Consider the following 27,535-nt stretch of genomic DNA (forward strand, 5'->3'; position numbering starts at 1 on the left):
CAATTTTATAGTTCAGTTATAATTTTATAGTACCCCTGCATCCCCCCCCCCCAGAAAAGCACTGGCTGTTTTAAGGATAACATGGAATAATCCTGTGTACACCACCCTAAGCTATTTGGAGGAAAGGCAGAAGCAAATGTAATCAATAGAACAATCATTAGCTAACTGAAGAATCCTTTATACTATTGTCTTGGTTTCTGTAGTAGATTTGCATTACCAGACTTTCATATTATACAGGATGTTTTCCAACAGTGTACTGCGTCCAACATCTGGTGATAGTGGTAATGAAAGCCTTAAATGAAGGCATGGTGCTGTTTTACTGAGCTCTGTAAAAATTTGTTTCAGAACTAATATGAAATGCCAATAACCCTTTGTGTGTTTTTAGCTCCTTGTGTTGCTTCAGATTAATAGGGTTTTACTAGGAATTTAAAACTTTGAGCAAACAAAGTTGATATGCTGAAGGATGGCTGTATGTTGTTGGGCCCACAGATAAGTGTATAAATGTAAGCTGGCGTATAGATTATGCATATGTGAGGCAGTTTACTGTGTATAGTTTCTTCTTCTCCAGACAGCAGACTTTTACACACTCACCCACTGTCACACACTCACTCACACCCAACCCAGTTGTACTACATGGGGAAACCAGTCTCTGCATGTTACTTGTGTTTAGTTATCGTTTATACACAATTTTAAGACTGGGTGGGGGCCAAATTACACCTCAGTACTAGGGCTTGCCAATTCGAAGGTTGGTGGTTCGAATCCCCATGATGGGGTGAGCTCCCGTTGCTCGGTCCCAGCTCCTGCCAGCTTAGCAGTTCGAAAGCACGTCAGAGTGCAAGTAGATAAATAGTTATCGCTCCAGTGGGAAGGTAAATGGTGTTTCCGTGTGCTGCTCTGGTTTCGCCAGAAGCGGCCTGGTCATGCTGGCCACATGACCCGGAAAAACTGTCTGCGGACAAACATCGGCTCCCCCAGCCAGAGTTGTGCGCGACTGGACTTAACTGACAGGGGTCCTTTACCGTTACCTTTTGCATACTTCGCAGAGTAATACCAGGTCTGATTCCCAAATATTCCAGGCATTCTGTGGTGATGGGATATCAGGAGCTGAGATCTCTGCAGTTTTTGGCCCAGATCAGGAATAATGGTCTTGGTCCAATAAACCATGGTTTATAGACCAATGAGCAGGGTGCCCACATTCTCCTCCTTTTTCTGATGCAGTGTAATGGAAAACTTCCAGGGTTTTTAAAACCACAGTTGCCTATTACATCTGGACAGAGAAAGTGTGGTTTAATCTCCAGCAGGAAACTGTGTTTTAATAAAAGTAAGGAAATTTTCCATTACAGTGTGCAGTACAAGGGAGGGAGGAGAGTAGACAGCATGTAGGAACTATGCTTATTCTTGGTCCAATGAACTATGATTTATTGGACAAAGCCTTTGTGTTTCAAAGCCAGTGCATTGTTTGCTCCACATCCTAATGCTTAGAGGGATTTTGAAGAGATAGCAGCAAATGGTTTGGGTAAGAAGAGGAGGATTTGTATACCAGCAGTACCATCAGAGAAAAAAGGCTCCATATCTTCACATTGTCCCTGTTCAGACATCACACTAGACCGCAGCTTAAAGCATGACATGAATGAGCTTGGGTGAGCCTTGGGCTCACATGCTCCCACCCCACTTTTCTACCTCCTAGAGTAGCTGTGAGTAGTTGGGAAGTTCTTGCTTCCATTTTTGCTTACCTACACCTTGCTCTTTCATTCAAATAATCAAACTGTAGATAATGCTAACAATAGTTTGTTTGAAACAAGTTATCTTGAAACTTTTGTTTCATAGTGAAGATTATGTGGGATTGGCCTATTTGAACAGGAATAGTGTATCCAGAGTTGAGTAGATGGGTAGGGGGAGTATTTTTAAGATCTATAAGGTTGTAGCAAATGTTAGTTCCACTCAGAGTACTCCCGTTAAAATTACGGGACCTAAGTTAATCATGCCCATTAATTTCAGTTGGTCTACTCGTAGTAGAACTAATATTGTCTATAACCCATTATCTAGATTCTTATTCTAGTTACAAAACATTCTTGGACTAAGGCTGCTTTGGGTGTTCAGAGATGCACGTTGTCAAACGTACACCGTATGCAGAGGTTATGCATTTGTGCTTAGATCTTAATGTGAAATGGTGGTTCTGGACCAGCTTTACTTGCTGGACAACTTTTTTTAGTGGCATCCATTATATTGTTGAAGTGTGTATTTGGTACAGCTCGTTCCTTTCCTACTTCAACTCTTTATGACCTTTGCAGGTCACCACGTAGTTTTGTTATTTGAAGTGAATAATTATTTATATGTATGTAAGATATATCTAATTCTGTACGTACATAGCTACCAGTCCCAGCTTGTTTATCTTTGTTTGCTTTTCCTAAAAGCAAATAAATAAATGAAAGATGATTGGCACTTGTCTGTTATTGGGGTGCATCATCATCTTAGTTGTCATTATCCTTTTAGATAATGTTCCAAAATCCACATTAGGGCAATACAGTCATACCTCGGGTTGAAGTAGCCTCGGGATAAGTATTTTCGGGTTGCGCGCTGCAGCGACCCGGAAGTAACAGAGCGCATTACTTCTGGGTTTCACTGCTTGCACATGTGCAGACGGTCAAAATGATGTCACGCGCATGCGCGGAAGCAGCGAATCTCAACCCGCGGATGCGGGTTGCGTTTGCTTCTGGATGTGAACGGGGCTCCAGAACGGATCCCGCTCGCATCCAGAGGTACCACTGTATTAAAATATCACATAATAGTAGTGTGCAAGCTTTGCATGCCATAATTAGGTATTGCCCTAGTATGGATTTTGGATTATTGTCTTATGAGCCAATATCACTGCCTTTGCGCTTTAGCTAATGTTGGCTGAAAGAATATGAATTCTTCATCCTTTCATCTCATTACTTAGTATGTTTGCTCACAAGCGGTTTAAGTGTATCAACCTGTTTTTGGTTTTTGTTTCATTTAATTATTGTCATTGTTGATGGATCACTTTAGTTCTAAACCAGTTGCAGCCACATGTGAAATCTTTCTGTTGTTGCAGCATCTGCAGTGGACTATTTTATCATGTTGCTACCTTGGCAGACAACTGCAAATACATTGCTGTCCATCTCAAACATTTTAGTAATGTGGTGATGATGATAAATTCTTTCTGCAGAGCAATGTTGTTCTGTGGCATTCTAAATGCTGGCAATGAATCTCCTCTGGGATTCCCCAAGTAGCTAGTGGGACTGATCCATTAGTAATTCTTCCTGAACAGAGGAATTCAGGGTAGCTGATACTCCACTGGTTTTGATCTCTGGTTTGTTGTATAACCAAGATGTAGCTAGATCTGTGCCTGAACATTCATCTTAGTGTTAAATATACCAGTGTTGCAGTTTCTGTAAGATCAAACTTTCCTAAAACCATACCTCCTGTAAATAGGGAAATATAGTTGCTTTTTCTTTTGGAGAGTCCATGGTGCTCTAAATTTCCAATAAGCTTTCCATTTGTAACTCTTGAATTAATTTCCATCACTTGTGCCTTGTTATGCAGCACTCCTTCTCACTTCATTTATGTTCCTACTCCCTCACTGTCCTTTACAAAACTGTATAATGAATGCTAAATAATAAGAGGACTCAAATTTAGACAAATTGGTGGCCTAGAAGACACCTACCATTCTTTTTCTGAAGCTAAGGGTGTTTGACTCTGGACAGTGAATGAATGGCAGTCTGCTTAAGAACCTCATGCCAGCTTCTAAAGGCTCCTAGATAGAAGAGCATAAATAACGCAGGAGAAAATTTAAACCCAGAGCCTGGGAAGAGCTATTGAAAGGATAGGATACTGGCCTACTAGTTGCCCATGTCAATTATATATATTTATATACTTTCTTATATATGATTACAAATAAAGAAGTATTTAACAACTTTTTTTTATATTCTGCATATAAAAATTATACAGTTATACATGCTTTTCAAATAAATATAAATAAATATTTTTTGAAGAATCCACTGTAGTATGCCAGAAACTAATGAAGGTCTCCCAATCCATCTTTTTGAATGATTTGTTTAAAACGGCAGTGTTGGGTGAAAATCCCACACACATCTGTAGCACAGGAGGAATGGAATTCTCAACAGCCAGTTCCCAGCAGTGTTACCTTTGGTTTGACTAGGAATCTGAGCCCAGGATAGAGTAATGTAGAACGGTCTTGGTTCTTGGGGGTAGGGTGACTGGCGTCCCGTCCTCCCCACAAACACACTCAGATGGTGCCTGAGCACATTGCTTTAGTTTCTCCTGCATAAATGAATGGTCATTCCTTACTATGAGGAAAGGACTCATCACTGCACTTAGGAGGAGTGATGTGAAGGCAAAACCTCACCTTCCACCTTTGGCCCTCAGGGATGGAAATCCCAACCACACACACTTCACTCGCCTCTCAGTCTAAGCATCTTCGTTCCTCTTTTCGTATTATGGGTTTGAAAAAATGATTCCATTCCTTGGATTATTACACAGTCACTTGATAAGCAAGATATATTGAGCTGAGTGCGGATAGGTTACCTAGCACTGTTAGAATTCTGTTGCTAGATCAGCTGGCATGAGCTTATTGACAATTCGCACACAGCTGAAAAAGAAGAAAAACATACACAAGTTTGGGTGTCATGGAGTCCCGAATTTATGCCAGTGTGGTGTAGTGGTTAAGAGCGGTAGTCTCGTAATCTGGGGAACCGGGTTCGCTTCTCTGCTCCTCCACATGCAGCTGCTGGGTGACCTTGGGCTAGTCACACTTCTTTGAAGTCTCTCAGCCCCACACACCTCACAGAGTGTTTGTTGTGGGGGAGGAAGGAAAAGAGAATGTTAGCTGCTCTGAGACTCCTTAAAGGGAGTGAAAGGCGGGATATCAAACTCTTCTTCTTCTTCTTCTTATCAAGAAATTTATTTGCCCACCAAGAAGTAATTGAAGGATCAATGTTGCATCAAATATTTCTGTTCTTTATATTATGTTTTTTACCTCATAGATCAGCCCTCTCCAACCAGGTGCTCTCTGGATATTTTGGACTATAATTCCCATAATCCCTGACCATTGACTATGGTGGTTGGAGCCAATTGGAAACATAGTCCAAAATATCTAGAGGGCCCCAGGTTAGAGTAGACTGCCATAGACTTTTAAGCAATTCAGCTCCAGAGATGTTTGAACGTTAAGAAGAGGGTTTATTTTCAGATTCACAGGATACCTTATCCAAATGACTCAGAGCAGGTAAATACAATTGTACATTGGTCACATAATAATAACTCTAGAACTTCTTCCTTTTCCTTACTCTCCTCTTTTCAACAAACTTGTTATAAGCACTGAAGATCTGGGATGACTCTGCTGCCAATATAGTAGTATCATAGTAACTTCTAGCTTCTGTGCATGTTATGGGTGATATCCAACATGAGTCATACTCAAGAATAAAACCACTAAAATCAGTGGCCTTAAGAAACTCAAGTCTGTTGATTTCATTGGTTCTGTACGAATTAGTTGGATAGCAGCCTGCATTTAAGTATATGTGTTTTGGCTTAAGTGTAAACCTGAAATTGCAAAGTATGAATGCTTTAAGCAAATGTTTGAAAACTCATGTACCAGTACAACTTTCAGAGAACTGGTGAGGGTATATTTGCTAGTAATGTATGAAATGGTCCCAGTGAACTTTTTGTTAGAGGAAGAAGAAAGCTGTGAATATGTAGTTCAGACATGCTTATAAGTTTAAGAAATGAGGGATTAGAGTTAGCAAGTAAGGAGTCTGGGCAAAACGAAACAGAATAAATGTATGGCTATAAACAGGATTACCATCCTTACATGTACTGAATACAGTGAAGGGATGTAAAACTGTATTTGATTTAATGTGTGATTTCATGCTCCCGTGTTAGCAATGCTGTCTCATGTCTATCTTATTAGAAAACAGTCTGGCATAGTGGCTTAACATGGCGGTTTCTGTTCTGGAATCACAGGTTTCTTCTAATTTGACAAGAGACTAAGTTTAGTCACTGGCTGGAAATGCTTGTGGTGTTCAACTTGTTGTTCTTGGCCACTGAGCCAGTACTGCCACATGTTGACCCTGTTGAGCAAACACATTTTTGCCAACATGGCTAAGTGGGAGCAACGTCTCTAACTCTTGTTGTTTTTCTCCTTGCAGGAATGCCATTGGCTCAGGCTGTAGCAATTCTTCAGAAACACTGTCGTATCATAAAAAATGTCCAGGTTCTCTACAGTGAACAGGTAAGTTTGCTTGCTTCAAAGTATTCTGTATGTTTAATTGCACAGAAAGGATGGGGAGATATGTAAATATTGTGTAATGTCATTGTGTTTGTTGCCTAGCCACATGCCATCCAGTCATCCTTTACGGCTGCCACATCCTGGAGGACGTGGCTTTCTAAAAATAGCATGCTTTTTCAGATACACACACACACACACACACACACACACACACGTATACGTTTAAAAAATAATTGACAGTATTTGTTTCTTGTCTAGACATTTTCTTTTGTGACTTGATGTTACTGCAGCTTGCAAAATACAGCTTTTCACAAAAGCTGTATTCTGCTGTGAGAGAGGGAGTTTACAAAATGTGTTGGGAAAGAAAGGTTGCAAAGTCTCCCTCTTAATCAGAAAGAGATAATAATAATAATAATAATAATAATAATAATAATAATAATAATAAGATGGGAAAAGATTAAAGATACTCGTGCTGTTCTAGAAATTGAACTGTTGAAAGCACCACGAGTGGTTGTTGTGATTGTTTTGGTTGCTGGTTTCTGTCTCTGACTGGACAGCCAACAGTATTTGAAACTAGTCAAAAGCAAGTTTAGTCCTAATGTTGAAATAGGTAAGTGAAGTCTTGCTATAATAAGGAGGAGTGCATCTGAAATGCTACCCCTTCTCTCCAGTGTGCTCTAGAATATTCAGGCTATTATTATAGTAGCACTGCTGCTATTGAAATCAGATATGCACCTGCAATTGTGATATTTTGTCACCTGCTGAAAACTTCTGTTTAGCCAAGCAGCATCAAAAAATTAATGATTCGGTGTTGGTCGTGTGTTCTGTATTTTATGATCTAATAATTTTATGATGTTTTAATGCTTTTGTTTTTTTAATAAAAATTTTTATTTGGTTTTCTGCTTTTATAAAAACAAAACACACACAAAGAAAAAACACAAAACAAAAACATGTATAAAATCAGCAAATCCCCATTTCATAACCTTGTTCCCTGACTTCCCCCCACCCCCCCTCGTGCATCCCAGTTCCCAAGATTATATCAGCAAGTTGGTGTTTCTCCTCTTAACCATCTTATTCATCTTATTACCTCTTTTATAATAAAAATTGATTTTCCTAAGTTGGACTTAAGTTCTCTTCCATCGATTTTCATTTTGTCTTAATTAAGAGTCATATTAACCAAACCTAAAAGTCTTAAGAGTTTTTAAGAATCTCCTCTTCCCTCCCTCCCGTCCCCGGTTTTTGTCCCTTCCCAATAGAAATCCAAATTCGAGATTCTCAGCCTGGGTTCCTCACGTCCGAGGCTTTCAAGTCTATTTCAGTCCCTCTCCGCCTGTCTTGTTGGTAGTCCTTTATGTCAGTCGTCGAGTCTGGAAAAAGTTCTTTCACCATCAAAGTGTATTCTCTTCCCACAAGGAGATTTGAAAGTAACTGCTGAAAAATTTCCACAAAGCCTGTATCTTCAGAATCAAAGTCCAAACTGAGGCCCCAGTCATATTTCTTTATTTTAAGTTCCTGTATTCCATATTGTCCCGGGACCTCCTCCTTCTTCTTCTGTGTCTTTCGCAGACTTGTGGTAGATAAGTTCCCAGCGTCTCCTTGCTTGTGTTCCACAGATGTCAGCTTTTGGTTGTTACTTCCCAAGGTTACTTCTTCTTTTTCTTGTTGTTTAGTCTCTTCCACCTCTGTAGATATTGTTTCCCATTCAGCTGTGGATTCTTTCTCATTCAGGTCCTCAATACAGAGAGCAGAGTTGCCTGTTCCCAAGGTCATAGTCACAAGTTGTTTATTCATGGCCAAGCTCTGCTCTTGTAAGGTTCCCACCAATTGAAACATCCTTTCGATTTCCACTAGTAACTTTCCTTCCACAGCCATTGTATCCATTGTAGTTTCACAGAATTCCCCCTAGAGGGAATCTGGTTACTTATTAGTCTTTTCTCCAACAGTCCTTTAACAAATTATTATTACTTTGTTTCCAACAATTTTGGCTCAATTATAACTCGTCTTAGTCCAGAGGGATCTTAGATAGCGATTTTTCCACTTTAAACCGCCCGTTTGACAGCTTTGACAGCTGTCAAACTCCGCAGCTCTTACACAGGCACAAAGGCAGGACTTTCCCGAGCCCGGGAGGGGGGGTTGTTTAAAACAAAAAGAAGGTTTCCAAAACTCCACTCTCCAGCCCAAAATTTCCTTTAGCCAAATCTTGAAAGTTAATGTCCTTTTTAACTCACCCCACCAAGGGTAGGCTCTCCAGCTTAGCTCTTATGTCGTTGCGTAGATCGTCTGCAAGGGGGGGGGGTGCGGACTTCCTTTTAGCACACCCCCCGGTCGTCTCCAATTCAGGGTAAATTTTTTAAAGTCCCAATCCGTCTTACTCACGGGTGATTCTTTCAGTCCAAATTTTCAAGGAAGGAAGTCAGCGCTCTCTGGTCATGGCTCGCGGCTTCGCTCCACCGAGGTAGCGATCGACTCTCAGTGCCACGCCACCCCCGTATCCTCTCCGCAGCCTTTAAAAAGGCTCTTCGTGGATCAGGGGGGGCGCTTAAGGCACCCGCCGAGTCTTCAGTCCGCAGGCATCCGCGCCTGCGGTTTTTAAGGGTCCCCGCGTCGCCGGCGCGGCAAAGACCCGTCCTCGGTAGAGCCGATTCCCTCCGCAGCTCGGAGGGAATCCGCCATTTCCAGATCGCGTCAACCCGGAAGGTCTTTTTGATGTTTTAATGCTTTTGTTGTACACTGCCATATTTTTAATTGAAGATTCTAAGTAATAACTCAAAATAAAAGCAGGTGCTGTAATTTAAAGTTTATAGATATTTTAATTGTGTTGCTGTTGCATGATTAAAAGTTCAGTTAGTGTTACAGTAATCTGCTCTGTTAATTCCTCCTATTTTACTGGTCTGCAGCAAAAAAGCAGAACAGTATAGTTCATGAGCATATAAACGTTGCACTTTTGCATCTCAGTAATTTTGTCTGGAGGGGAAATGTTGAGAATTATGTGTGTTTGTGTGTGTGCACACACATGCACACAGACAACTGCCCATTGCTAAGTCTTGCTACATGTACTGTACTTTCTATGAAGAAGCAGATGAAAATAGTTTATATTCTTATTATAGCCTCAGCCTTCAATTTGTATTAAAATCCTCAATATTTGAGTGATTTGTCTGGCCAGTGTGTAACAATTACTAGCATAATTGTGAGTAAATCCTGACCTTTTGGCTCTCTGCCATGTACATACTCTCTTAATTAAATGCGTCTGTTCTCTTTTACTCCAGGTTACATGGATTTATGGCTTCCATAATGACCTTATTTATTTTGCAAATGAGAAAAGCACCCTGTTGACAATTATTCATGTGATCATATTTATTTATTTATTTTGTTTCATTTATTGTTTGTACTTACACACCCCACCCTTCACCAAATGGTCCCAAGGCAGGTTACAAAAATATCACAATTATAATAAGTGCAATGTACACTTAAAATCATTAAAACCACAAAACAACCAATATCAAAATAATAAAGCACAGAACAGTGCATAACAATGCAGGAGGAGGAAAGAAAGCCACTCCAGTCTTGGGTAAAGAGGCTGCTTGAATTGTAGAAGTAATTTGAATGTCTCAAATGTTAACATATTTTTTGGGTATCTGTTGGTTCACCAGAGTTTTATTGCACTATAGTTATATGAAGTAGTTTTGAGTTTTAAAATGATGATAACTTTTGATCTTTGTGTAGTGATCATTCATGTTATGCAACCTTGCCCGACTTCATGTGCTCCAATTGTGCCGCCTGGGGCTAATGGGAGTAGTCAAAAACAGCTGGAGGGCACCAGGTTGGGGAAGGCTGATGTAATGTGTCTTTAAATTGCAGCTTCTTGCTCTGGCTTATATTGCATCTCAAAGGAATTTGGTTCACTATGACATCCCCACTTTTCTGCCTGATGCCATATGAGAATGGATTGGTTTAAATCAGCAAGTGGGGAGGGGGGAAGTCTCATTTAAATCAAGTTTCCCATTGATACCACTTCATATACTTCCCAATAGTGGTGGAGATCCAAAATCTGCAAATCTATAAATATTCATATCTGAGAAAGATCAAATCTGGTTGATCACTTTGAGAATAAGACACTGAACTGGATGGGCCATTGGCCTGATCCAGCAGACTCTTCTTATGTTCTTATGTGTCCTTCACTTACATATAAGTGACTCCTTTAACCCACTGCTTTAAGAGAGCAGTCCTATAGCAAGATCTGCCAGGGTGACTGGGACAAGGATCAAGTGGATCTCTGGCTCTGCTGGGAGGTTCCTGGTGCAGCCAAGCTATGTTGGCATGATTTCCCATCCGTGGCTCAGCTGGAAATACACCATTGCCTTTCCCCCACCCCGGTTGGCTGAGCCAAGCCTGGCGAATCGTCAGCCATGAAAAGGAGGCATTGCAGGTGTGTGGTGGGGGCGGGACCAGAGAAATAGAAATATAGAAATATTTCCTCATATTACTGTCCCCCCTCCCCAGTATTGTTACTCATACCCAACGTGGTGGAAATTCCAGACCTTCAAGAATAAGAGTGTTAGTACCAAGGATATAACATCATTTGCAGCTTGTTGATACAGTCAAAGTGGTTCTGAGAGTGGTTCTGATGGTATTTTTCCCCTCAAGAAGAGATCCGAAGCAGGTGTCCCATTGTGAGGACAAGCAAAATAGCAGAGCAGGGTGATCCCATGTTGCTGCTGGTTTTAAATAGGGTGCCTCCCATTTACTTTTCTCTAAGAGAAGAGGAACTGATAGGGAGCAACTCAAGTCTTTAAATGGAAACTAGGACTCTCAAGGTTTTCCGGTCCTGCTTTTCTGCTGACTGTTTAGAGATCACTCGGCACTTTTGAGGGAACTTGGCACTTTCGGCAAACTGAGATGACAGCCCTGTGACTGTTTACATGATCTCTTAACTAGGGATAAAACAGGTGAAAGAGAAGAGTGTCAAACTCTTGACTTTGCAAGGGCTGCTGAGTCAATCAGCCCGAGTTTCTCTTCACTTTTCCCCCCCAAGTGGAGGTTTGAGTGGTTGTTTATCCTACACTGTGCTCACTGAAGTTAAGGTAACCTTAGTAATCTGATCTTGTAGCAGTTTGTAAGAAACTTTACTGTCTTGGTGGAGGAGGAAGTAGACTGTGAGTGTTGCTTAAACCTCACTATTGCTATTTGTATAACCCTTCCTGGCCATTTTAACTCTAGGAGGTTTTGCAACTTCCTGCTTTTTTCACCATATCCATACTATTGCTGGGAGTCGCATCTGCACTGCCATGACAGTGACTCTCTAGACTTCTGGCTGTGTTGATTGCATCATTTTGGCCGTGCAGTTGTTGAGACAATGGCACTTGTGGTGGTGGCTATAGCAGTGGCTCAGCTTCCTGTCTGTGGAGTCCTGTTGGCCTCTGCTAATATTTGGGCCTGGCACCTTGACTTGCCTCTGGCTAGTAAGAATTACCTCTGGTAAGCACACAGGGAAGGCTGTATCTGTTTTTCTTGAGAACTAGAAATATCTTTCTTAGAAATGCACCGTCAGGTTTCATTTTTAATACCATGAGGAATTCGATATCTCTCTCCCATTCATTCCTTTGGAATATTTCCCCATTTTCATTGACACACTTGAAGTTCTGTTTATGCTTCAGAAGATATACTTGTTTCTTTTCGGAATCAGTTTTTGCCTGACTGCAATATTTGCTGAAGGAGGAAAATAAGCTTTAGGCAAAGCTTTAGATCAAACAATCCTTCAGATCTCTTCTGCTATCCTTGAGGAGATTTTCAGACCTGGCATAAATTCATAAACATTCTGTACAGGAGCCTTCTAACAAGGCTTGCGTCATCGGTACTTAGCCCTGTTGGCTGCTAATATTTTTCCTGCATCTAGTCTAGTGCTGTTGAGATGCTTGTTGACAGTTCTCATTGCTTGGAGAGAATTGCTTCTGTTTCCTCATAAATATGCAAAGCAAGAATAGTTCCTGAAAAAGGGCATTCTCTTGGTATTCACAAGAACTCCCATAGAAAAAAAAATACATATTTGTTTTTAGTTTCATTCTACAATCTAAAATGTATCCATAATATTATTCTTTATTTCAACAGGTACAGTAATTATAACATCAAATGGTAGTATGTTTTCTTGCTTTTAGGAGAGAGAAAAGGCAGGAGACTGCTTTTAGGGCTGGCCTGAAAGCTGCAGCTAGTATAGCATGCAGTGACTTGGCTATTCACTGAAGTAGCTTATCACAAGTAGATCACATCACTTCCAAAGGAGCTACACTGGCTACCAGTTAGCTACCAGGCCAGCTTTTAATATTTCGATTTTGGCCTATAAAGCCCTTAACATCTTTGCTAACGGTATACAGCAATAGGATGGATGCTTTATGCTTGAGCTTTGTTCATTTGATAATTGGCACCTGCATGCATGAAATTATTCTGTTGAAACACATTGTGGTTTGATGTGATGTGACATTTCTGTTGGTGGTGGCAGAACTGTGATGGCTCATCCCAGGGTCATTCCCCATTTGGCCATGAAGCTAACTGGGTGACCTTGGGCAAGTCACTTTCTCTCAGCCTATCCTGCCTCACAAGGTCCATTCAAATCTAAGAAGTGCATGATGCCTTTGGTACCTTTATTAGCTAGAACATGTTGGTGGTGCAGACCAGGGGTGCTCTGCCTTTCTTTTTCCTTTTGTGCTAAGACTGTGGCAAACACTCTTTCCTCTTTGCTGTTCAGGCTGAGCCACAAATGCCATATTTTGATTCATTACTTCCATGAAAGCACTGGGCTTCTAATTCAAGTGGCATGTGAATCTTGAGCCCTTTAGTTTCATTTCAATGGGCAAATGGGAGGGGATTTGGCAGCAGCAGCTTTTATTCCAGCCATGTTCATGGAACAATGAACTGTTCCCTCTGCCAGCTGGGAGAAACCAGTGTCAAGGTTCTTTTTCCTTGGCTTTCCATCGTAGGAGAGCGTAACTTCACAAATAACCCAGCTGCCACCAACTAATTTCTCTCTTTTTGTTTTCTAGTCTCCTCTTAGCCATGACCTCATCCTTAACCTGACTCAGGACGGAATCAAACTGCTGTTTGATGCTTTCAATCAAAGACTCAAGGTAAAAATATGATTTGAGAAATGCAACTCTGCTTCTACTTCCCCCACCTGAGGTTTAAATGTGCATGCATGCACTCCCAAAATGATACCAACAGTGTTCTGACTAACAACTGTGGAACTGTATCCCCATGGCAACTGCTTATGTCATTTATTTAGGTCTTGTGTGTGATGATTGTCTGAATATAGTGAACTGATTTTTTGTTGAAGTGTGATGATGGCATTATAAACTTACATTATTATTATTATTCTTTTATCTATTTATCTTGCCCTGAATAATGTAATTGTATTTAGGTAATGTGCCAGTGGAAAGGCGATCATAGCTCAGGGAACAGAACACTAGTTTTGAATATATGAGGTGTCAGATACAATGCCTGGCATTCTTCATGTCCTGGATAGCATTATCGCTTTGTTAGGAAGAGGCCTACCAAATATTAGGTAAAGGTAAAGGGACCTCTGACCGTTAGGTCCAGTCGTAGACGACTCTGGGGTTGCAGCGCTCATCTCGCTTTACTTGCCGAGGGAGCCGGCGTACAGCTTCTGGGTCATGTGGCCAGCATGACTAAGCCGCTTCTGGCGAACCAGAGCAGCGCACGGAAATGCTGTTTACCTTCCCGCTGGAGTGGTACCTATTTATCTACTTGCACTTTGATGTGCTTTCGAACTGCTAAGTTGGCAGGAGCAGGGACCGAGCAACAGAAGCTCACCCCATTGCGGGGTTTCAAACTGCCGACCTTCTGATCAGCAAGCCCTAGGCTCTGTGGTTTAGACTACAGCGCCACCTGTGTCCCTACCAAATATCAAAATGTGTATAAATGGGGTGTGTGCCAGCTCTGACTTTCCTTTGCAGCCTCCTCTACCTACCCTTTATTTCCTCTCTCTGCTCTCCCTTTCCCGAACTGCCTGTCCATGTTCACTGCCTCATTTGCACAACACCTTGGGCATTTTTCTGTGCCCTACCCCTAGTCCTGTTCATCTTTAGCCTGCCTTGGTCAGACCCCACCTGAGGTTTTTAAACAGAGGTTGGTTGACCATCTTGTCAGGGATTCTTTAGCTGTGTTTCCTGCAGGGGGTTGGACTAGATGACCCTTGGGGTGTCTTCCAATACTACTGTTTGATGGTTCTATTATTCCTATATCTCTGTTTTATTTATTTAAATATGTACCACTATTTTATAAATACGTCGTTGTTGTTGTTAAAATTTGTGTACCACCCTATACCTGCAGGTCTCAGGGTGGTTCACAAGACAAAATCACAATATAAAAACACAAAATACATAGCTGTAGAGATGTTAAGGGACTAGTGGCCTAAACACAGCTCAAGAACACGCTCAGGAAAAAGCAGTTTTAGAGAGCACACAGTGGAATAGAGTGTTTGTATGAGCTAAGTGATCACCATACCAGTCCCTTTCTCTCATTATTTTAGCCCTTATCTTGGAGCTCTTTGTTCTTTTCCTTATGTCATATTGAATCATCAGTTTATGAAGAAATGTTAGCTGAAAGTTGTAGATGACTGTAATTCTTGTTGAAGGGAAAAAAGGCATACTCCCCCCCCCCCAAGCTGGATAACCAGTCCTATTTCCCATCTACAAGTTCTGTTTCTCTCTCTCTCTCTCTCTCTCTCTCTCTCTCTCTCTCTCTCTCACTCACACACACACACACACACACACACACTCAGAGAGAGAGAGAGAGAGAGAGAGAGACCAACCTAACACACATCTGTCCGTCTCTCTGCCTAAGTGCATCTCTCTGAATCACATACAACCTTTTCATAGGAAATGCTCACTACCAGCTTCATGTAGCCAGCAAACCAGCAAACCGGACCAGCTACTCAGCAGGGAAGCCATCCATGCCACTTCCTTTCAAAGCAACCAGAATGTAAAGGGATGGACCCTTCCAGTTCTGGCAACTGCTCTGCACTGTTCTACCTTCCACCTGTCTGCCCCTCCCCCACACCATGGGTTGTCAACCTCATGGGCGCAGGAAAGGCCATTGTGGGTGCCGCAGGTACTGGGGTGGCAATGCCCACACTACATGTTTGCTTTTTCTTGCACAAATGAAGTATTAATATGATTAGCATACTTGTTATTCTTCCCCCTAAACCAAATTCTAGCCACAGAAATTACATGGTGCTACCTTCTGTTTCATTTTTTTTCTTTTCATTTTTTTTAAAGAGCAGCATTAAGTCATTGAGTGTTCTTTCATTGAAACTGTCAAGAAACGCTTTTCATTGACAGTGGTTTCCCCCCACTCCCTGGTTTTGCCCACACATTAATTTGCTTAGTTCCCCTCTCTTTTTAATGAGAGGCTTTTCTCTCTATTGCTCATAATGCTTTTTCGCTGCTTACTTGGTAGAACATAAAGTGCTTTGGTAAACATTCACTTGTACATGAATCAATACCATGCTGTTAAACATTCACAATTGATTTCTTATGCCGCTCCATTGTGTATAACACCCTTTCCCAACCTGGCACCTTCCAGAAGTCCAAACTACAAGTCCTATCAATCAGATTTGCTAGGCATTGGGGTAGGGCTTTAGTGAACTGAAATATACTGGTTTGGTAAGTGTTCCCTCTGCTTAGTCCAGGAGAGGGGAAACTTTTCTGTGCTGGGCTGATGACTGCAAGCCTCAGGTGATCTTGGTCCTAGGACTGACCAACATTTGCATTTCCAAGAGCTGAACCAAGTAATATGTGAGCTATCCAGTTGTTAACTGCTTCAAGTGAAATGTATTGCAATAAAGAGGTTCATTTCTTCGTATAAAAGCAAGCCTTCTCAATTACTGCAGGCCAGTTCCTTGAAAAGGGACTCTAGGGTAAAATGTTGCTTGTGGAAGAAATATTGTCCAGTTTCAGAGCTCTTAAATGCAGAAACCCTATTTTGGATGGAGTAGCTACCTAGTGGCATTCTTTATAGATAATTAACCCTTGCTGCAACACTCTGTGGCACATGTCCATTTTGCCAACCTTAGAGATCGCAGTGGGGCATGTGAAGGAAGCTGTTGTTTAGGTGGGTGGGATCTTGGCCATTTAGCACCTTATAAGTCAGAAACACTGAGCCTTGGGAGCCACTGAGCTCCTGTTGTTCGGTTCCAGCTCCTGCCAACCTAGCAGTTCAAAAGCACACCCCAAAGTGCAAGTAGATAAATAGGTACCACTCTAGCGGGAAGGTAAATGGCGTTTCTGTGCTCTGCTCTGGTTTCTCCAGAAGCGGCTTAGTCATGCTGGCCACACGACCCGGAAAAACTGTCTGCGGACAAACATCTGCTCCCTTGGCCAGTAAAGCGAGATGAGCGCTGCAACCCCAGAGTTATTCGCGGCTGGACTTTACTGACAGGGGTCCTTTACCTTTTAAGTCTGAAATAACAGAAACAGATGCCCCAAAAAGCTATTCCGACTTATTGTAGACTTGCACAACATCACCTAAAGTACCATACATGGGTCTACATCAGCTACAACAGTCTGTACTAGCAACAGCTTCAGAATAGTCAGATGTGACCATGCAGTGTCTGTTACAGTTGCCCAGTCTAATGGTTATGAAGACATGAAAGTGGTTGCAGTTCAGACTGCAAAGGAAATTGTCACAGCCAACTTCTCACCAAATGAAATCTACATTTCAGCATTTTGTGCAACCTCTGGGTGAAGTCATCTGGAAATGCTTATGATACTTAGGACTATTCTCAGTTTCATGAGATCCCAAAGAGATGGTGGAAACTCTTAGCTGGTGTTAAGTGGCAATGAGGACTTGAAAGTTGGAAGGGCAAACTTAAACTTAAGCCAAGCAACCAAGGCAAATTGTTGAATACAAGGCTGTTGTATTATGTCTTGATTTGTTTGTACTTATGATTACTTTATTGTGAAATGGAATGGAGATTCTTAAATATGCTAAAAGCAGTCCCAGATACTACTTCATCTTAATAGTAGATTATCTGTTCTCCCACCCAGTCCTTCCTCATGAAGCCTGTTGACTTTTACGGACACCAGTGGGAGCATTTCTCCCAGTGCTAATAGCAGCTTTTAAGTAATGGGTTTTTGTTTTGCGAATATGGTAGGGAAGAAGAGTTAAATTCCCCTTCCCATAGCAAAGATAAAAATAAATATATGTGCCTAGTGTAACATCTAGTTAACTAGCAATGTGTGAACCCACTTTCACTAAAATCATGTTTGAGCCACCGACTACAAACTTCTTCCAGCAATGATGGGGGCAGAGAGGAAATCACTTTTTAAATATAATACTCAGTTTTCAAATGTTTTAGCACATGCTCACAGAGCCACTTGGGAATTGTGGAGCTGAGAAAGACATGCAGCAGTGAGCAGTGCTCCTGTTAACTGTGGGACATTAGCTCTGGCCCACCCTTATTAACTGTTGGACTGTGGATGAGGCCTCAGCAACTCCAGACTGCTGCAGTCTCACCAACCAAGTGTAAGAGTGTAAGACAGCTGCCACTCTAGATCAAGTACAGTGGTGCCTCGCAAGACGAAAAGAATCCGTTCTGTGATTCTCTTCGTCTAGTGGTTTTTTCGTCTTGTGAAGCAAGCCCATTGAAGGATTAGCGAATTAGTGCTTTTAGCGGCTTTTAGCGGCTTATCTGCTGATCGGATCAGCTGATAAGCGGCTTAGAAAAGGGGGGGGGGGAAACCAGCAGGAACTCGCAAGACCTTTTAGTCTTGCGAAGCAAGCCCATAGGAAATTCGTTTTGCGAAGCACCTCCAAAACGGAAAACTCTTTCGTCTAGCGAGTTTTCCGTCTTGCGAGGCATTCGCCTTGCGGGGCACCACTGTACCTGTTCCAGCGGCATCTCTCTTCTCCTCCCCTCCACAACCTATATACCCACACCAGGGCTGAATCTTTTGATCAGTGGTACCAAAGGCAGGTCTTATAAGCTGCAGTTTCTCCTCACGGTTCCCCACTCTAGATCATGTTTGGCGGAACCTCAAGATTTGTAAAAACACAAAGCATCCATATAGAAAGAAAAGACGAGGGAGCCCAAGATCCTATCACTACAAAGTCTGCACTTGGTTGGTTGTGGCAAACCTTTTATATTCAGATAGAAAGTAAACATATAGATTTACAATCAGATTGTTACCAAAACTGTTTCCTATAAGGAAGATGTTAGAGATGAAAGCATTACTGCAAACAGATCTGTTCATCTTGAACTAAGATTTTTTGCCAAATATTTTTTTTATTCCTATACTTTTTGTGCCCACGGAAAACTGTTACCTTCATTAAATCCTATTAAATTCTGTGGTTTTTTTCTCCTTTAGATGCTATAATGGACATTTTAATGAGTTAATTAAATTAATATGCTTGATAAATGTCTGATGTCCTTAGTGGGATAGATAATCAGCATGGTTTGCTTCTGCCCCATATTTTGGTCCTTATTTCACCTTTCTTTTCTCTCACTCCCTCCCATGCATTCATTTTTGCCCTCCTCTTCCTATTTCCCTCGCTGCAGCCTCACTCTGGTACTTACACTCACATTCTTTCCTATTTTCTAAGACTTTGGCCTGGTTTGCACATAATGCTAAAGGATGGTGGTTACTCACATGCCATTTCTCTACTTCCTCTAGCTGTGAAGAGGATATTGGAAGCTTTTAACAGTTACTTGCTATGTCCAAACCTGCTATGTCCAAACTCTATTGCTTAAGCAAACAAACTGTGGTTAATTAGCCGGACTTATTTCCTCAAACTGAAGTTCTTGGTTTGGACAAACCCAGAGCTTGCTGAAAATGGAAGCAGAAGTTTCTGGTCTTCTATCTGTGGCTACAGCAAAGAAGAAGAGTCCATAAGTCTGTGTTTGCCAGAGTTCATACCTGCAGTACTAAACCATCACATAGTTATTTATTTAGAAAACTTGCACCCACCCTTCCAACACATTTGCCTTGCTCAGGGAAGCTTACAACAATATTTTAAAAACCTGCCCCATAAAATCATAAAGCAACAGCATTCGAAACAGAAAGAGACACAGTGGACAGCCCCTTATTTTAGAATGTTTTTATTATATATTTTAGAATGTTTTTATTATATAACCATCATCTGCATGGCAAGGGTTGGGCAGTATCTTGGTTTTCAACATTGTGATAGATCAGCAGCTAAATACCATGATATGTTAATATACCACAGTGTCTGCAATGTATCTTGGCTGCTTCTTCCTCCCCACCTGCCTCCTACCACCCAGCCCTACCAAGCCCCAATACTGCTCTGGCTCACATGAGCTGGAGGGGCATCAGGAGCTGGAGGGGCTTTACTGAACTGCTCAGTGGGGTGTGGGAAAAGTTTTTCAATACTTCTCAACAGTCCTGCTGTTTGTGTGTGTCCATGTGTGTGTGTCCATGCATGCATGCATCCCCCCCTCTCTCTCTCAACACCAGACTTTTACTTTTGTAATAATGGTATTTTTCCTGTTTTTTTAGGTGATTGAAGTTTATGACTTGACTAAAGTGAAGTTAAAATATTGGTAAGTGGTCAGTCAAATAAATGTAGCCACTTGTTCCTTTTTGCCCTCTTAGGGTTGGCAGGACATCTGCCATTGAGAGAGAACAGCTGAAAAGTTACTGAGCTAAAAGATATCCTGTTCATCCTTATCCCATCTTGGCTTAAGAAACTGAAAGGAGATCACTCATCTCATCTTCACAGCTAACATAAGACGTATGCTACAGTCCTCAAAACTATGGTTTACCTGAAAGAATCCTGGAAGGGTTTGGTGAGGGTGCTGAGATTTCTCTTTTGGAGATCTCCAGCTACCTTTACAGTTTCTTAGGGAAAGGGAATGGTCTTTAATAAGGATCTGTCCTCAGGTGATCTTAAGGCTTAAGCTGTGCTCTTCTACAAATTGTCCCTCAGCTAATTTCTGTGTGCTCTTGTGTGACAATGCAGATATAACTGCTGAAAACAAGGAGCGGGGAGAGAAACTGGCTTTAAAAGAGGCTTCATTTCAGGCCCTCAGAATATTTTACTCTGCTCAGTGAAGCACATAATTGAAACAAAAGCCTCTCTTTTCCTGTGTTTAAAAATGTATTGAGTATATTTCTACTGCGTTTTTCTTGGTGACTTTCCAAAATATCTTCATTCATAAATTTCACAAAAGGCTTCATGGAAACCTCACTGAAGCAGGGTTGCACAGAGCAGCCGTACAGGTACTACTTCATTCTGTAGAAGGGGAATAGTGACCTGCTTCTCTGAGTGACTGTAAAAATAGTTAAGTTCGGAATGAATTGTGAAGATGAAGACTCATGAAGCTGTTTTATAAGTGACTTTGAATACAACAAATATTTGATCCAATGTTGATTCAGAGACTTACGCCTGGCAAAGCCCCAGAGAGGGACATGTTAATTTTCCCCCCATATCGACTCAGTTCAAGGGGCTTCAATTTTGGCCACTTTGTTTCTGATTATTCAACCGGAATATTGCCAACTGTCTGGATATCTAATATTTTGGTTTCAAACTTTAAGAAGTGTGATCATGGTGACTTTAAAAATATCACCAAATAAGGCTTCTTGATATTCATGCATAAAATATACACACTTCTTTCAGATAAGTTAAAACAATGAGTCAAAGAGAGTCAGGTTATGTCCCCAATGCACGTAGAGGCTTTCACAAGAGACCTTGCACATTGCTCACTGATTTGTTTTGAATTATCTTATTGAAAAGTACATTAGCTGTCCACCAACAAAAGCTGTGTGTTGTGTTTGTTGATCTCTCATTTGCCTTTGACTCCATTGACTGAAAGCGTTCATGGCAATATTGATTTTTCCTTCCTTCCAGTGGTGTCCATTTTAACTCTCAGGCTATTGCTCCAACCATAGAACAAATTGATCAGTCTTTTGGAGCAACACATCCAGGAGGTGAGTTGGCAATTCTTGGCACTGTTCACATGTAGATACTTGGTTGGTTGTGCCTGTGGCTGTTCCCTATGCATCACTAGAATTGAAAGTCAGATAGACCAAAGGGTCTCATTCACAAAGGATTATTTGTTTATGGAGGAGGATTAAATTTGGTTTTAGCTTTCTATGTGCTTCATCATCTATCTTGCCAAGTGTGATTAAGAAAAGCTTCTAATGAGTTAGTAGAGGCATCAGACTGACAATATATATATTTTCAGAGAGCTGAAAATTGTGGATTTGCTTATGTTGCCAGAGGTTCCTGGAAGGCAGTCATCGGTCTGGGATGGCTCTCCCCACTGGCTGGACAGGCAGGGTCCCAAACTATGATCCTGCCCAAGGGAGAGATCATCCTACTCTTATGAGACAAAGTGGTACTTCAGCCTGATATGACCTTTGTCCTAAAGCAGGGGTGTCCAAACTTTTTTCAAAGAGGGCCAGATTTGATGAAGTGAACATGCATGAGGGCCGACCAAAGTTATTGACCTTTTTTTGAGGATTCAAGTTGTTGACCTTTTTTTAGAACCACGGGAGGAACAACAATTGCCTTGTGGGTGGGGGCCAGATTAAACCGACTGGCGGGTCAGATTAGGCCCCCCAAACGGACTTCGGATATGCCGGTCCTAAAGGTTAAGACCATCTTTCACAGAGCTCACAAGGTGGTTCAACCATTGTCAACCAAGGAATGGTCCAGGCACTCTGGATGTTTCTGCTTGGATAGGACTTTGGCCTTCCCGAAGTCTGAGGCCATATTTGTTTCCTTCGATGTGTAAGGGCTAGGCAGAAGGTTTCTTCCTTATCCTCAACCATCTCTAGGAGGCTCAGGGAGGCAATAGGGCTCTTGAAAAGGTTCCCTGTTTGCCCCTTGGCCTGTTTTTTCCTGTGTTAGTCTTCTGGATCTGGACCTGTTGGAACTGGTCTCCTCCTATGTGGATGGAGTCCATGTGGTTTGATGGGTTATTCTTTCTGTGCTGGCTGGTCTGGTGCGAGTGGGATGGACCCTCCTCTGGGTAGGATCATCATTTTGGGACCCTGCCTGTGCAGTCAGTGGGAAGAGCCATCCCAGACTATTGACTGCCCTCCAATAGCCCCTGCCAGTAGAAATTCATGGTAAGAATATTGACTTGGTCTCCTGTGGCATTTATGCTTTATGTTTCATTAATTTTTTTCTCTGGCTCTGTTATATTCTCTAGTCAAGCAGGTTTTTCAGGTAGCTGTAGTGGGGAACCTCAGGCCCAGGAACCCAATGCAACTCCAACTCCCCAGCCTCTCTATCTGCCTCTCTATACTCCCTCTTTTCCTAGGCTATGCCGGTCAGTGGCCTTGCTGTACATCCTCCTTGGGTGGTTTTGCTTGGCTGTAATGTGTCCTTGAACTCTGAAAATGCTTCCTGCTCGCCTGGCTGGATGATAGAGAGGGGTGCAATAGTGTGTGTAGACACAGGCCTACTGTCCAAAGGTACAGTCATTGCTTGGCCCACTTTTGCCTGTGGCCCCATCCACCACTGGCATGTGACTCTTATAAGGTTGCCTAGAAGGCAGTGAGGTTCTTGGGATGAAAAAGGTTCCCTATACTTGCAATAGTGCTTTAGAAACTTGAAAATCCTGTTTGACTAAAGCTGTGAGTACACCAAAGGAAACAATGCCTATTTCAAAACGCCTTCAAGTCATCAAGTACTATCTGTCTGCAATCAGTGTCATATGAATATGTTTGGGATGAGACGAAAAAGCAGATCAGTGCTATTATAAAACTATCAGATTATAATGATATTGCTTCAGACCACATGCAGACAGTGGCGTAGCGTGGGGGGTGCCAGGGGTGCCGACCACACCGGGCGCAACATCGGGGGGGGGGCGCGAGTCCAGAGGGAAGGGACAAGTTCCTTCCTCCGCCGGGCTCCCCGCCGCCACCGCCAGCCTTGCCCCCCGCCGTCGCTGTGGCTGCGCTCCGCTCACTGCTCGCAGGAGGAGCAGCCGCTGCAGCAGCGCCGACGCCGCCACCGACGCCTGGCCGGGCATGGGCAGCCTCTGCACCCTGCCGCCACCGCCATCCCCTCGGCCCAGCCACAGGCGGCGGCTGCTTCTGCCTCCATCCTCCTCCGGGCAAGCAGCGTTGTTTGCGCGGCAGCGCCAGCGGCAACTCGCAGGTTAGGGGTTGGGGGGGGCGCAAATTACTTGCCTTGCCCCGGGTGCTGACAACTCACGCTACGCCGCTGCATGCAGAGGCAACAGTCTTCATTACAATTGCTGGTTATATCAGGCTTGTGCCCTCCTTCCTCTCATAGTAACAATGAATTGTATCCACTTAGTTCTACTCAGAGTAGACTTGACCTGACTAATGGATCTACTCTGAGTTAGTTGACTACAACCCAATATTTTGCTATGGAGGTTTACACTAACTAGGTTTAGCATTCTAACCAGGGTTTGTTAAACAATAACAAACCCTGGTTAAGAACAACCCATGGTTAGCATTGTCCTTCATATACACATAATGCTACACTACAATTTCACCAAGCCATGTGAGGAAAGTGGGAGAAACAAGTAGGATGGAGCCTGTGCCTGATGGGTTTGCAATGTTTTTTTCAATCCTACAAATTCAATACTGATAATGAGAATAGAAAAATCTTGTCTGGTACTTGAGCATTTGAAAACCTCCTATCTGGCCTCATTAATTATCCCTGTTGTTCACCCCATGCGTTTTTGCCTTTAGACAGGTTGAAGCCCCAACTGCTGCTAGATGTTTCATAAGCACTTTAGGCATAGTTTAAATGAAGAGCTAAACTGCTTGACAAGTACTATCAGATTGGAAAGGGATAAATTACTGTTCTTATATGCATGTATGTGTGTGTGTGTTTCCAGTGTACAACTCTGCTGAACAACTTTTCCACCTCAACTTCAGAGGACTGTCTTTTTCCTTTCAATTGGACTCATGGACTGAAACTCCAAAGTATGAGGTCTGAAATCTTCTTTGTTCATAAATACGTTGTTAAACAAAGCAGTCACTGTGTTTTGAAAGACTTGTAACTCTCTTTGTGCCTTAATTTATTGATTTTTGAGATATGTTACTTCCCCTTTAGGCCTAGCTCAGCTGTCATTAGAACTGATTTCCAAACTATAGAAGTATCCTGCAGGCTGACACACACTCCCTCTCTCCACCCCACTTGTTCCCCCCTCTTCCTTTTCCTGCTTAGTGATAACTATAGGTTTACTGTGATATCTGAACTGGTATTATCATAGTTAACCACTAACCATAGTTTAATCTCAAATCAGAGATTGGAATCAGAGTTGTTTCAAACTGTTGGTGGTGTTAACAAAAGCAGCAAAAAAAAAAAAAAAAAGCGTGAATGCTTTTTCTAGGCTGCATCAACAGACGTATAGTGTCCTGGTCAAGGGAAGTAATAGTCCCTCTCTTCCTGCCAACCTAGCAGTTCGAAAGCGCCCAGTGCAAGTAGATAAACAGGTACTGCTCTGGCGGGAAGGTAAACGGCGTTTCCGTGCGCTGCTCTGGTTCGCCAGAAACAGCTTAGTCATGCTGGTCACATGACCCAGAAGCTGTATGCCGGCTCCCTCTGCCAGTAAAGCGAGATGAGCGCCGCAACCCCAGAGTCGTCCGCAACTGGACCTAATGGTCAGGGGTCCCTTTACCTTTATTCTGCCTTGGTCAGACCACACTTGGAGTACTGTGTCCAGCTCAGCGATTGCCAGCGAGGGAACAGCTGATAGGCAGCCTGTTAGACACCCGGGGCTGTTAGCCTCTGGGCAATCCCCCCCCCCCCAATTTCAACGAGTCAGGGCAATTTCCCCCCATTTTCTTAACTTGGAGTCCCCCAAAATAGGGGGCGTCCTATACATGGGGACGTCCAATACACAGAAAAATACGGTAATTGAACAAAGTGCATGTGGATTTACAATAGGCTCCCTAAATCTTCAAATCAAGATTCGCAAATAATTTTTATGAAAATTACCGTTTTACAATAACTACACTGCAGTGTCTGACACCTCTGAAATTAGGGACCCTGCAATTGGCTAACATTCTGGGACCACTGCGATATAGATATAGGTTGCAATATAGAATGGCGTCCATCCTTTACCATGGATTGTTTCTTTTAAAATTCAAACTGCACTGCAAGACAAGAAAACAACAGTAATATTCCCAGTTGGAAGAAGTTTAATGAACTACTAGCCTCCTAGTAGGAGGTGCTGAATTAATCTCCCATCCAAAATAGGAGGGGGAAGAAAGGATGATGAGTGGGGGGAGGGGGTCCTGCTGTCTATGTCTGTTAATCAACTACATTCATAGACTACTGAGAAGAAATGGTTTGTGGAGCCCCAGAGTATGCGTGCCATGGGATCCACTGTGTGTGTGTGTGTGTGTGTGTGTGTGTGTGTACATGTACATGTACATGCAAATGCAAGTGATTTCTGCAAGTTCTTTCATGGGGGTTTTAACTGCTGCAGGACACGTCATGTGGGTTTTAATCTTAGTTTTTGCCATGTAGAGAGATAAAGTTTTACTTGGTTGTATGTGGTACAAGATTTAGTATTATTGGACTTAAAACTATGTGTTGTGCAATCAAATATAATTTTAATTTAACCTTTCCAGCCAAACTTTGCCCATGGCCTAGCTTCCCTGCAAATTCCCCATGGTGCAACTGTGAAACGTATGTACATCTATAGTGGAAACAGTCTGCAAGATACCAAGTAAGTAGCTCTTATATTTTGGGAAATATCTCCAAATAGATAAATAGTGAAAGTCAAATCTCGTGTTATTTTATGTGCACATAATTATGTATGCTGGCTATATTTAGCTTTATTACAGTATTCAAGTTTACTTGGCTATTTACATAGTCTGTCATTTTGTGTTTAAGCTTTTTCAGGCAAGTCCATTTCCAGATTAAAAGTACAGAGCCTCTTCACACAATAACTTACTCTGGTATTTAAAAACATACCAACCAACCCTGCTGGTTAACATGCTCAAGAGTTAATTGAGCCAAGCTTAATTTAAGCATCTTCTCAAACCATGAGGATCTGTAAAGACAATTTTTGAACCCAAACTATAGTTTTATCTTCAAAATGTGCAGGCGAAAACCATGGTTTATAGCTGCTTATTTGCTTCTATTTGGTCAGTGCTCTATTCTGAAGATGCAATAGCCTCTGAAGGCAGAATGATGTTAATAACCAGTTTACCAATTCAGACATCTCATCAAAGCATTGTTTGCAAACCTATTGCAAACTATGGTTTCTAATTCTTGTTTGCTGGTCAATTGCAACCTATGCAGTTTATCAATTTAGCCATAGTTAATCTTTCTCAACCATGCTTTAGCATTCAAATTCAGCCATAACAAGCTCCCTAGAGTTACTTCCAGTTAGAAATCCAGTTATTTAAATGTTTATAGTGTGGACTTCGTTGTGTGGTAGCTTAATTTAAATTTTAACATGGGCATTCTGTTGTGTTGCTGGCTGTTTAGCATAAATTCAGTAAATGGCAAGGTTCCTTTAAAGAATGCAGTTCTTCTCTTTTTGCTTCTTCATCTGTAAGTTGTGTTTGCGACACCACTATTGAGTTAGGGCTGTTTAGTCAGATAGCACTCGCTATTGGTATAGAAAAGTGAACCGGAAACAATGTGTTGCTTAGCACTAATCTGCATATTGTTTAATTGTACATGATCTTGCTGTTTCAGGGCTCCTATGATGCCCCTCAGCTGTTTCCTTGGAAATGTGTATGCAGAGAATGTTGATGTTCTGAGAGATGGAGCTGGGCCCTCAGGTTTACGGCTTCGCTTACTCACTGCAGGTATTAGTGAGCAGAGGTTTCCTTTCAAAGGCACAAATGTGAATATGGGCAACCTATATATCTCGGAATCTCTCAAGTACTTACTTCTGATTTCTCTCTCACCTCCTCTATTGGAGATGACTCGTACATTCCAGGAAATATTGCCTCAGTTGATTCCAAGTTCATTGCAACACCATTCTTGGTATAATGAAACTTTGTCTTACGTGGAGGGGTGTGGGTTCTCCTTGAGCAGTAAGTAAGTCTGTCTGTCAAGCAAGAATTCCTGCAAAACTATATATGAACCAGATTCACAATCAGAACCTTTGGGAGATGTGGAAAGATTCCCAGGGATTTAGCAGGGTTGCAAAGGGAATTAGGAGGTGCTCTTTACCACCATAGAGACATAGAAGCCTAAAACTGGATCAAGAGTCAGTCAGCCAGTAGTCAGATGTGTATTAGAATTCAGATGTGACCCCCAGACCATGGTTTATGAAGTCATGTTGTAGCC

General features: G+C 42.1%; 1 protein-coding gene across 1 annotated transcript in view; it reads left to right on the top strand.

Annotated features, from left to right (window-relative positions):
* The window catches only part of PHAF1 (phagophore assembly factor 1), a 44,696-nt gene that overhangs the window by 3,806 nt on the left and 13,355 nt on the right, over window positions 1–27,535 (top strand). The window contains exons 3-9 of the mRNA XM_081200876.1: window positions 6,183–6,265; window positions 13,297–13,380; window positions 19,789–19,832; window positions 21,140–21,219; window positions 24,114–24,208; window positions 25,858–25,955; window positions 26,936–27,048. Of these exons, the coding sequence (XP_081057002.1) occupies window positions 6,183–6,265; window positions 13,297–13,380; window positions 19,789–19,832; window positions 21,140–21,219; window positions 24,114–24,208; window positions 25,858–25,955; window positions 26,936–27,048 (597 nt within the window). The remainder of the gene's footprint in view (window positions 1–6,182; window positions 6,266–13,296; window positions 13,381–19,788; window positions 19,833–21,139; window positions 21,220–24,113; window positions 24,209–25,857; window positions 25,956–26,935; window positions 27,049–27,535) is intronic.

This window comes from Podarcis bocagei, assembly GCF_964188305.1.
Source record: "Podarcis bocagei genome assembly, chromosome: 7".
In the NCBI taxonomy this organism is placed as follows: Eukaryota; Metazoa; Chordata; class Lepidosauria; order Squamata; family Lacertidae; genus Podarcis; species Podarcis bocagei.